This window comes from Ailuropoda melanoleuca, chromosome 3 (genome assembly GCF_002007445.2).
Source record: "Ailuropoda melanoleuca isolate Jingjing chromosome 3, ASM200744v2, whole genome shotgun sequence".
Taxonomy (NCBI): Eukaryota; Metazoa; Chordata; class Mammalia; order Carnivora; family Ursidae; genus Ailuropoda; species Ailuropoda melanoleuca.
The window spans coordinates 98338035-98350285 of NC_048220.1; the positions used below are offsets into that span (position 1 = coordinate 98338035).

Here is a 12251-nt window from a genome sequence, read left to right on the forward strand (position 1 = left end):
TGTTGGTCTTTGGTGGGGGGTAATCCTAGATAACCACTGCCAGGGATCGCCTCAGCCGGCGAGGGAGCCAGGGCTTCCGAGACTTTAATGACTGTGCAGATACCTAGGGTAGCTGGACGGCTGCCTGCCTTCGCCTACTTTGCGCATGCGTCCGCCAGTGGGCGCCGAGCTGGGCGGGCGCTTCAGGCGTATGACGTCTCTGTTATTGTTTCGCCGAAGCCGGAGTTCGGTCGGTGGGTTTACCCTGGCTTTCCAGGTGTGCTGAGACCTTCGGAGGACTCGAGACTAGGACTCGTGTGGCTTTGTCATGTTCCGGATGAGAGCTAAAAGGTGACCTTTAAGAATGAAGACTTGGGACCCTCCCTCCCCCGCACCAGGGACCTCCAACACTAGTAATTTAGGAACTTAGATTTATACCCATTTTATCCAACGCAAGGGTAAACTGAGGACCTGCCAGAAAGGGAAGGGGCAAGCCTAAGTCACTCAGAAAACCGAAGAAGCAAATCTCAATACGAGAGCTGCCATCTAGGTCACTGAAGTACTGTATGGAATTTTATATCCACCTGCCCATCCCCACCTCCCCTCTGAATGCGAGGAAAGCCAATTACAAACCCTACAAAGGAATTGTAGACTTTAGTGGAAATTCAGAGCAGTCTCTATCTGATTCATAACGGGAGCTCTCAACGTACATCACTTTGCTTTTAGGCAGAACAGTAAAATCATTGCCGCTAGATTGTTCTATATGGCACCAAACAAAACTTAGATCGGAAAGGAAGGGAAAATGGGAACAAAATACTGACCTCAGATACGCACCAGTCTTTGAATTACGTATATTTTCCCTTCTACTTGACCGTGATGTAAATGATTCATGTTTCCCTTTTGGCTGTGATGGAAGGGAAGCAAAGAGCCAAGTTTTGTGTCTTTACAGTTTTTTAATTAAGACAAACACTAGTTTATGTTCTCCTTACCTCTCTCTTTTGGAAATTTTTAATTGTATTAGTAATGCGTGAAAATGCTCATTTTTAAAAATGAAACATTTTTTTAAGATTTTATTTGTTATTTATTTGAGAGAGAGACAGTGAGAGAGGGAACACAAGCAGGGGGAGTGGGAGAGGGAGAAGCAGGCTCCCCACGGAGCAGGGAGCCCCTACTCAAGGGCCCTGGGATCATGACCTGAACCTAAGGCAGACACTTAAAAACTGAGCCACCCAGGTGACCCATAAAAATGAAACATTTTCAGTGGAAAAAAAAAAGTACACCCTCTTTCCTTAAAAAAACAAAAAAACGGGGAGGGGTGGTGCCTGGGTGGCTCAGTTGATTAAACATCCCACTCTTGATTTCAGGTTAGGTCATGATCTCAGGGTGTTGAGACAGAGCCCCCAGGCCCCTATGATGGGCTTGGAGCCTCCTTAACATTCTCTCTCTCCCTCAGCACCTCCACTCTGGCTTCCACATACCACACACACACACACACACACACACACACACACACACGCGCGCGCGCGCGCGCGCGGGCGCGCGCTCTCTCAAAAAAAAAAAAAGAGGAAAACCCAAAATTAAAAGAATTTGTACAAAAATCACACATTAGCAATCCAGCTAAAGAGATGGTCAAAAAACAAGGGACTGAACTCCACAATGAATTATAATTTTCTTTCAACCCAGTCTGTTCCTTGTTCATGTGCTAACCAGCTGCTTGGCCACTTTATATTTTTTACTGTTACTAGAGAAGCTTGTTTTTGTTCATCATAAATGTCAACTAAGACATTTTAAATTTTAAATCTAAGCAAAAGGATGCATAAAGAAATTCTTTTTAATGATAAATTGGCCATTGTATGAAGAATCTGGTAAGTTTGATGTTACTCAAGTGTAGATAATTTAATAATTGTAAGTGTTGAACAGTGGTATTTCTTAGAGAATAATGGCAGCAGAGTATTTTTGGACAAATAGTCCATTTAACAGACGATTTGCCCATATCTCAGTTCTTCCAAGTCCATTTCTATTTAGCTAAAAATTCATGAAATAAAAAATTATCTTAAGAATAAAGGAGCTGGATTGGGGCGCCTGGGTGGCACAGCGGTTAAGCATCTGCCTTCGGCTCAGGGCGTGATCCCGCTGTTGGTGGGATCAAGCCCCACATCAGGCTCCTCCACTATGAGCCTGCTTCTTCCTCTCCCGCTCCCCCTGCTTGTGTTCCCTTTCTCGCTGGCTGTCTCTATCTCTGTCGAATAAATAAATAAAAAAGAAAAGAATAAAGGAGCTGGAAAATTAAGAAGTCAGGCAACAAGTGTTGGTGTGGATGTGGAGAAAGGGGAACCCTCTTACACTGTTAGTGGGAATGTAAGCAGATACAGTCACTGTGGAAGATAATATGGAGGTTCCTCAAGAGGTTAAAAATAGAGCTACCCACCCAGCAATTGCACTACTAGGTATTTACCCCAAAGATACAAATGTAATGATCTGAAGGGGCACATGCAGCCTGATGTTTATAGCAGCAATGTCCACAATAGCCAAACTATGTAAAGAGCCCAGATGTCTGTCGACAGATTAATGGATAAAGAAGATGTGGTATAGATATATACAATGGAATATTACTCAGCTGTCAGAAAGAATGAATACTTACAATTACATTGATGTGGATGGAACTGGAGGGTGTTACGCTGAGTGAAATAAGTCAATCAGAGAAAGGCAATTATATGGTTTCACCCATATGTGGAGTATAAGAAACAGCACAGAGGATCATAGGGAAAAGGGAAAACTGAATGGGAAGTCATCAGAGAGGGAGTCAAACCACAAGAGACTCTTACCTACAGGAAACAAACTGAGGGTTGCTGGAGGGGAGGTGGGTAGGGAGATGGGGTAATTGGGTGACGGGCATTAAGGAGGGCACATGATGTGATGAGCACTGGGTGTTATACGCAACTGATGAATCGTTGAACTCTACATCTGAAACTAGTGTTGTACTATATGTTGGCTAATTGAATTTAAAAAAAAAAAGAAAAAGAATAAAGGAGCTGGACTCCTGGTAACTAGGAATAAATACAAACTGGACTTTGAAAAAGTGCTCAGAACAACTCACAAGTGTCATTAGGAAGAGAATAAATTTCTGCCTCCTGTTGCTCACTAGATCTTCCCTTCTAATGTGTGGAGAATAATATACTTGTGCCTCACTCATAATTCTTTGCAGCAACTAAAGATGCCTGGGAATTCTTCCCTAGGGTTTCGATAGGTTGTTAGGTCTAAGAGAAAATGTTAGGTCTAAAAGAAATATGGAACCAATTTCATAAAATCAGATGATAAACTGCTGACATAGCTGTGATCATGTTTGGATTAGAAGGCTAAAGGACTTTCCTGCACCCCAGCCAGAAATCCACCACCACCTTGCTTTTATCCCCACGTTCCCCTGACCTGTTTACTTCTTTCCCCTTTTCTCTCAGGCCATTTTCTCTCTCCTCCCAGTTGAAAAACTGTCTCTTCTTCCCCCTTCCCTTCCTCTTCCCCTTCCCCTCCCTCCCTCTCTCTCCCTTTCTTCTTTCTTTCTTTCTTTCTTTCTTTCTTTCTTTCTTTCTTTTTCTTTCTTTCTTTCTTTCTATTAGTTACTATAGCACTTTGTTTCTCCCAATACTTGGGAGAAGTACTCTCCCAATATTTCCCAGTACTCTCCCAATACTTCCTTTGCCTTTTCCCTGACTGCAGTCAGTGTGCTGAAAACTGATTAGAATCTGCCCCATAGGGCACACTCTGCAGGCTCTTAATTCAGCCTGGCAAGTTTACTATCTTTATCTATTTAGCTTGCTTTCCCAAATGAAAACTTAAAACCACAACTCTCTTTAAACCTCAAATCTTCGAATTTACAGGCTTGTTCTTGGCAGATGATTATGTCTTATATTTTTGATAAGAAAGTAGAAGGTTTCTGAGTGCCTGGGTGGCTCAATCAGTGAAGTGTCTGACTCTTGATTTCGGTTCAGGTCATGATCTCAGGGTCATGGGATTGAGCCCCATGTCAGACTCTGCTTGAGGTTCTCTCTTCCCCTCTCCCTTTGCCTCCCCGCCCCCCCCCACCCCGGTCAAAAAAGAAGAAAGAAAATAGAAGATCTCAAAGAGGAATTGCCTCAACTTCAGACCTCTGAATCTAGGAACTAAGTTACATCTGCACCTGTCTTTGCTTATTTTGCTTCTGTTTTTATGTGGCAAGTTCCTTCTACCTGAAGCCGACCCTTATACTTGTGCTCTGGCTCCTTCCTTGTCAGCCTTCTTTAAATCTAGTATCCTTTCTGGCTCCTGTATTTTTAATCTTTCTCTCTACTGGTTCATTTCCATGAATGATAAGCATGCCATGGTATCTTGCCTTCAAGATACTTTTCCTTTCACAGTTGGGCATTTCAAAACATTGTTTACATTTGTCTAAACTTGACACAACTGTAATTGTGTATTTATTTCAGAAGATTTTTTTAGTGATAGTCTCTCACTGTTCTGTAAGCTTTGTGAGGAACCAGACCATGTCTGATTAATTCACCATTATATTCTCAGAGTCTAGCATGATGTTGGCTAAGGCAGGTAATCAAATACTTGCTGAATGGATGAATATTAATGAATAGAACATCAAGTAATGAGATCTTGTTATATATTATGCAAATAATAATGCATATCCATGAATGATTATAATTTGTATATGGCTCTGGATGCACAGGAAAGTTGTGAAATATACACCAAAATGTTAACAGTTCATGGCACCTTAGGATACACTCAGTATTTGTTAAGTGAGTGAATTGAAATTATCTCTATTTTTTTTAAAGATTTTATTTACTTATTTGACAGAGAGAGAGAGAGACAGCCAGCGAGAGAGGGAACACAAGCAGGGGGAGTGGGAGAGGAAAGAAGCAGGCCCATAGCGGAGGAGCCTGATGTGGGGCTCGATCCCATAACGCCAGGATCACGCCCTGAGCCAAAGGCAGACGCTTAATGACTGAGCCACCCAGGTGCCCCTTGAAATTATCTCTTGACGGCATCATAGAGCAAGTGTTTTTCATCTTGTTTATGTTTTTTGGTATTTGGATTTTTTACAATAATTTTGCATTTTTTTTCTTTTTAATATAAGAAATTCATGAAGGCATTTTTTTAAAAAAATTCAAATAATACATATATATCCTTACCACATAATGTTTATGTCTATCCCTGCAAGTCTCTTCTATGCTTTAGATGTATATACATTTGTATATACAGTTTATATATACTTTTAAAAAATTAATGAAGACTTCTAGGAGGTTATAAAAAGAGAGATCGTGTGCACCCTTCACCGAGTCTTTTTCTAATGATTATGCCTTTCATAGCCTTAGTACAGTGTCAAAACTTTGACATGGTACAATGTGTTTGCATATAATTCTATGCCACATGTTATCACATACAGATTCATATAACCACTACAGTCAAGATACAGAACTCTTCCATCACTACAAAGGTGCCCTTTGCTACCCATTTATACCCACCTCCACTTCCATTCCTCTTACCATTCCTAAACCTTAGTCATTAATGTTTTCCATCTTTATGCTTTTGTCATTTCCAGAATATTATATAAATGGAATCTTACATATATGCCTTCTGAGACTTTTTTTTTCACTCAGCATAAGACACTTGCGATCTATTCAAACTATTGTTTGTAGCAACAGTCCATACCCTTTTATGGCTGAGTAGCATTTCCTGGTATGGATTTATAACAATTTGTCTAATTATTAACCTGTTTGGAATTTTTTTCTTCACTTTTTGGCTTTTACAAACAACATAGACCATTTGTATGTAATATAATTATTGATATGTTAAGGCTTCAGTCTGCTAATATGGTTTTCTCTTTGTTCCTTCTGTTTTTGGTTTTTCTGTTTTCTTTTTCATGTATTTCTGTTGGTTATTTGAACATGATTTTACAATTCCACTTTGTAGTGTTTTTAAGTATTATCTCTTTGTATGAATTTTTCAGTGGTTGCTCTAGGTATTCCATTATATATATCTAACTTATCACAGTCTACTGGTGATGGCATTTTACTAGTTTGAGTGAAGTATAAAACCCAACTCTGGGGTGCCTGGGTGGCTCAGTTCATTAAGCGTCTGCCTTTGGTTCAGGTCATGATCCCAGGGTCCTGGGATGAGCCCTGCATCAGGCTCCCTGCTCAGCGGGGAGCCTGCTTTTCCCTCTCCCTCTGTCTCTCCTGCTGCTATGCTGTCTTGCTTGTTCTTTTCTTTCTCAAATAAATATATAAAATCTTTAAAAAAACCCCAAAAACTTAGCTTCATTTACGTTTCTTTACTCTCCACAGTTTATAATTGTCTTAAACATTTCTTCTACATACATTGAAAACCATATCAAACAATATTATAATGTTGGCTTCAATCATCAATTATAATTTAGAAAATTAGAGAAGGAAAGTCTATTGTTTTTACCCGTATTTTCACTCCTTCCATTGTTCTTTCTTCCTAATGACCCAAGTTCCTTCTGTCATTCCCTTGTTGTTTAGAGAACTTCTTTTAGCCGTCCTATTAGGATAAGTGACAAATGCTTTGAGACTAGCTTCATTTGAGAATGTCTTGGCTTCCCCTTTATTACTGAAGGGTAATCTCACTGGATACAGAATGTGGATTGATAGTTCTTTTGGCACTTGAAAAATGTACTACTTCCTCTTGGCCGCCATGGTTTCAGAAGAGAAATCTCATCTGAATTGTTCTTTCCTACTCTTTGTAAGCTGTTGTTTGTTTCTTGCTGCTTCAGGATTTTTTTTTTTTTTTGTCTTTAGTCTTCAGAAGTTTGACTATGATGTGTGTTGGTGGAGATGTATTTAGATTTATTGTTTAAGGTTCACTTAGCTTCTTAATCTGTTGGTTTATGTCTTCTGCCAAATTTGGGAACTTTTTCAGAAATTATTTCTTTAAATACTTTTTCAGGTCCACCCTCTTTTTCCTCTCCTTCTAGGACTCTACTGGAACAAATGTTAGATCTTTCAGTGTAGCCCACAGGTCCCCAGAACTGTTAATTTTTTTAAGATCTATTTTCTTTATTGTTCAGATTGGGTCATTTCTGTTATCTGTGTTCTGGTCACTGATTCTTCTGTAATCCTCCATCCTTCTTTTGAGCCCATCCACTAATTTTTTTAAATTTTATTTTAGGATATTGTAATTTTTCAGTTCTAAAATTTCCATCTGTTTATCTTTGTATCTTCCATTTCTTTGCTGAAACTTTTCCGTTTGTTTCAAACATGTTCATAGTTGTTTATTGAGGGGCGCCTGTATGGCACAGCGGTTAAGCATCTGCCTTCGGCTCAGGGCGTGATCCTGGCGTTATGGGATCGAGCCCCACATCAGGCTCCTCCGCTATGGGCCTGCTTCTTCCTCTCCCACTCCCCCTGCTTGTGTTCCCTCTCTCGCTGGCTGTCTCTATCTCTGTCAAATAAATAAATAAAATCTTTAAAAAAAATAATTGTTTATTGAAATATTTTTATGCTGGCTGTTTTATTTTTTTATTTTTTTAAAGATTTTATTTATTTATTTATTTGACAGAGAGAGAGACAGCCAGCGAGAGAGGGAACACAGGCAGGGGCAGTGGGAGAGGAAGAAGCAGGCTCGCAGCAGAGGAGCCTGATGTGGGGCTTGATCCCAGGACTCCAGGATCACACCCTGAGCCGAAGGCAGACACTTAAGGACTGAGCCACCCAGGCGCCCCAGTGCTGGCTGTTTTAAAATCCTTTTCAGATAATTCCAACATCTGTCTTATCTCAGTGTTGACATCTGTTGATGTCTTTCTCATTCAAATTGAGATATTCCTGGTTGTTAGTATGACAAGTACCTTTCTTTTGTAGCCTGAACATTTTGGGTATTATATTATGATACTCTGGATCTTATTTAAATCTTCCATTAATCTTCTGTTTAAATAGGCTTTCTCTGATACTGCAGAGTGGGGTTAGAGAGATTCCACCTTATAACTTCCTGTTTGGGGTATAAGCTCATATCCCCATTAGGCTTCTTTGTTACCCCATGTGGGCAGGAAAGGGCACCTCATCACTGTTGCGTAGGAGTGGGAGTTCCACCAGGCTTCCACTGATACCCCCCCAGTTGGGAGGTAGAAGGATGCGTCATCACTACTCCCTACATGGCCTCCACTGACATTATGGGTGGTGTGGGGGAGGACCTCATTACCACTGGTAGATGGTAAAAGTTCTGGCTTCCCACTCAGCTTTCTCTGACACCATCCTGGCAGAGGGGTTGGGGTAACTCATTATACTCTGGCATGGGTGAAAGTCTAGGTTTCCCATTGGGCTATTCCTGACAGAGGTGGGGGTGGGACCACCACTTTTCCTGTGATACTTTGTTGGAGTATGGCACTATGTTGGGGGTCTCCATGAACACTTTCATGTTCAGTGATTCACTAAGAGTACTCACTGAACTCAGTGTACGGTTGTATTCACTGACAATATTTTCAGCAAAAGGTTACAAAGCAAAATCAACAAAGGGAAAAGTTCTGTAGAGTGATGTCTAGTGAAAACCAGGCACAAGATTCTAAGAGTTCTCTCCCAACAGAATTGCCCAGGATGTACTTAATTTTTTCATCAGTGAATTGTGACAGTAGGTATTAAGTATTGTATTCCAGGGAAGTTTATTAGAGACTCAGTGCCCAAGGTTTTTTGCGCTGGTCACATAGGTACCCACTGCCTAGCACCAATTCCAGAGCCCTAGAAGGAAAGCAGGTGTACAGCTAAACCATTATCACTTGCATGACAAGTCTAGGCACATCCATATCATTTAGGGAAAGTTTAATATTAATGTAGGGAACTGTTTTATCAGTGAAGCTTCTAGGTGGTAGCCAAAGGTCAACCTTCAAGCAAGACTTTCTATGGCTCAGGCCTCCCACATTAACTTTTTTCTGCCTGAGTGGTTATAAACTGAATTTTTTTTTCCTTGCTAGGCTGTGCCTTTCCTGGTCCTTTGTCTAGAGAGAGCAGGCTTTTGGGAGCAGTTTTTGTCTGAGCCTGCTGGCATTTCTAGGTTGCCTGCATCTCCAGCACCCAGTCTGAGGAATATGAAGCAAAAGGAAAACCCAGGGAACTCACTGCCATGTCTTTCAAGGTAACTAGCCAATCTGCCTTTTTCTGTAACTTTCAGAATCTTTCCGTATTTGTTTCATAATACCATCCAGGGTTTTTAAGTTGTACTTAGCAGAAGGAATGGGGAGATGTGCAACGACTCTGTCTTGTCCCAACCTGGAAGTCTCTTTATTACTTTTATAATTAGGGAAAAAAGAGTTAAAAATTTTTCATGGTTTTCATTGAAAACAAAACATGTATATGACATTGATTTACTTTTTGTATTGAATTAAGAACACTTAACTTGATATCTCTTCTCTTAAAAAAATTTTTAAGTGTACCATATAGTATTGTTAACTAAAGGCACAAAGTTGTACGGTAGATCCCTAGAACTTAATTTTAAGCCTGAAATTGGTAGGCTTAATTTAATATACAGTCCAAAAATTACCAACTGTTAGGGGAAAAAAATCATGATTTGATTCTACTTATTCTAACAGTTGTTTATTTCTCCCAATTATGAAAATAATATGTATTCATTGTAGAAAGTTGACTTTATTTCTCTTTATTTAGTAAATGGAAATGAGACTTTTAAAGTCAATAAAGGTTACAGGGTGGCAGAAGATCCAGATTTGGGGGTGCCTGGGTGGCTCAGTCGTTAAGCGTCTGCCTTCAGCTCAGGGCATGATCCCAGAGTCCTGGGATCGAGCCCCATATCAGGCTCCTCTGCTAGGAGCCTGCTTCTTCCTCTCCCACTCCCCCTGCTTGTGTTCCCTCTCTCGCTGGCTCTCTCTCTGTCAAATAAATAAATAAAATCTTAAAAAAAAAAAGAAGAAGAAGATCCAGATTCATTTAACTTTGCCATCATCTTATAGGGAAAGCATCAAGAGGAGAAATTTTCCTGTAGTTGAAGTATAGAACTTAAACAGGCCTCTATAGCTGGCCTTGCAGGCAGTCTCCCACACTCAATGTTAATGGCAAAGCTTCTTGTTTATATCCAAAGTTCGTGCATGGGAGATAATATCTTTTCAATCGTGGGTGAAATAATTACAAACATCCCTATCTACCAATTCTAGGCTAATGAGCTATTTCTGAAATGAAAATTTTAGTATAATATATTGCTAACTAATCAGCATTCAATTTGAAATCTTAAACAAGAACATCAAGTTGTTATTATGTTGCCGCATTTCACATTATGAGGGCAGTTCCATTTATTTGTCTTTTATATCCATGGTGACTCCTAAGTGGATAAATTAATACCTCCCCTTCTTCAAGAAATATTAATGAAATGTCTAGACCGTTACAATCTAAACATTTACAGCATGACAACGCAAGCTTTGATCACCAGTAAGCTATCTGTAATGAATAGGCTACCATTATTTTATTCCTTGTACTTCTAATTGTCAGGAAACATTTCTTTAACAATGTGTTTATGTCCAAAGAGCATTAGACAGTGTTCTAGAAGCAGCCTTGCCTAAAATTATCCTCCTGTCCTTCCGGTAATCAGTTTCCCCTGACCTCATTCCCTGTTTATAAAAATGAGCTTATTGAATAACCAAAAGATTTTTTTTTTAAATTCTGTATTTCAGAATCTCTAGGGTTTAATTCAGTTCCCAAACAACAGGGTATAGATCCGTACTAGATTGTGACATAGTTTCCATCGGACTTCTGCTTACAAAATGAGAAATAAAAAGATCGTGTAGTGCATTGGTCCTAAAACCAAATGGAAAAACCATATTCTTTCTTTTTATTGAGAACTATTATTACCTCTCTTGTCTGCATGTATCTTTCCTGGAATTTCCAGAGCTTCGTTATTCACACTGAAATAAATTTCACAGAGAATCTACATTTACTATTGAGAATTTCACTGATAATGTAAAAGTGGTACATTTTTTGATGCTGTATAAATATTACTTCAAATGATATGTTTTGAAATATTTTTTTCTGATTTTAAATAACAGAAACTTAATCAGCTAGCTTGATCCAAAAAGATGGGCCTGGGGAGGGAAGGGAGGTGTCAGGAGGGCACAGTACCTGGCATAGGGAATTAGTTGAATGTTGTTGAACCAGGAGCCAAGGCAAGTATAAGGTCCATAACAATAAATCTACAGACCTTATTTGTCTCTAGAGTACCGCTACTAATATGACTCTGATTCCCAGTCTGTCTGTCACTCAGCTCCAAATCCCCAAATCCTGAGATAAGATCTTAGTGGCCTAACTTATGTCACGTTATCTCTGGACTGATCAACTCTGCAAAGTATATCAGGCTCTGCCTGAGCCTGCCCCTGTCTCCCAGGGAGAGTTCTTAGGGAAGAGGCCTCTCTGTAGGCCAAACAGCCACTCCCCAGGTGTCGTCTACACTGACAGTTAATGGTGTCAGTTCTCTTCCTGACCACTGTCAGTATTACTCTTTTTCTCTTCTTTCTTTTTTTTTTTTTTTTTAAAGATTTTATTTATTTATTTGAAAGAGAGACAGCCAGCGAGAGAGGGAACACAGGCAGGGGGAGTGGGAGAGGAAGAAGCAGGCTCCCAGTAGAGGAGCCTGATGTGGGGCTCGATCCCAGAAAGCCGGGATCACGCCCTGAGCTGAAGGCAGACGCTTAATGACTGTGCCACCCAGGCACCCCTATTCTTTTTCTCTTCTTAACATTCTAGATAATTCAGTATTCATTTATCCACTTATCCACTCTCTCGTTTAATGATAGTCACATTTTATCAATAAGCAAATCATTCATTTTCTTTCTCTCCACCCATATCGCAGCTCTTTGGATTTACATTAGTTTTAAATTTTGCCACCTGTAAATGTATTTTATGCTATCACTGTTACTAGCATTTATAAGAAGTATTAAACCATTCCAAATTAGTTCATGGTTCTCAAATATTGAAATGTTTCATATTTTAAATTAATGCGAGTCTATTAACTTTTTCTTGGAATTGCGCCCTCTGAATGTGATTACATTTTAATAGCTGCAATTTTTTAAAATTTTTTTTATTATATTATGTTAGTCACCATACAGTACGTCTCTGGTTTCTGATGTAAAGTTCGATAATTCATTAGTTGCGTATAACACCCAGTGCACCATACAATACGTGCCCTCCTTACTACCCATCACCAGTCTATCATTCTCCCAACCCCTGCTCTCTAAAGCCCCCAGTTTGTTTCTCAGAGTCCATAGTCTCTAATGCTTCATTCCC

The 12251-nt window shown here is 39.7% G+C and overlaps 1 protein-coding gene across 4 annotated transcripts in view; it reads left to right on the forward strand.

Moving 5' to 3' along the window:
- Positions 1-12251, forward strand: part of LOC117801570 — a 28427-nt gene that overhangs the window by 546 nt on the left and 15630 nt on the right. For 3 of the 4 annotated variants that reach the window (XM_034656796.1, XM_034656794.1, XM_034656795.1), the window contains exon 2: positions 8942-9102. In XM_034656796.1, the coding sequence (XP_034512687.1) occupies positions 8942-9102 (161 nt within the window). Of the gene's footprint in view, positions 1-18; positions 331-8941; positions 9103-12251 lie in introns of those variants that run through there. The other variant, XR_004624254.1, reaches the window with a different exon arrangement.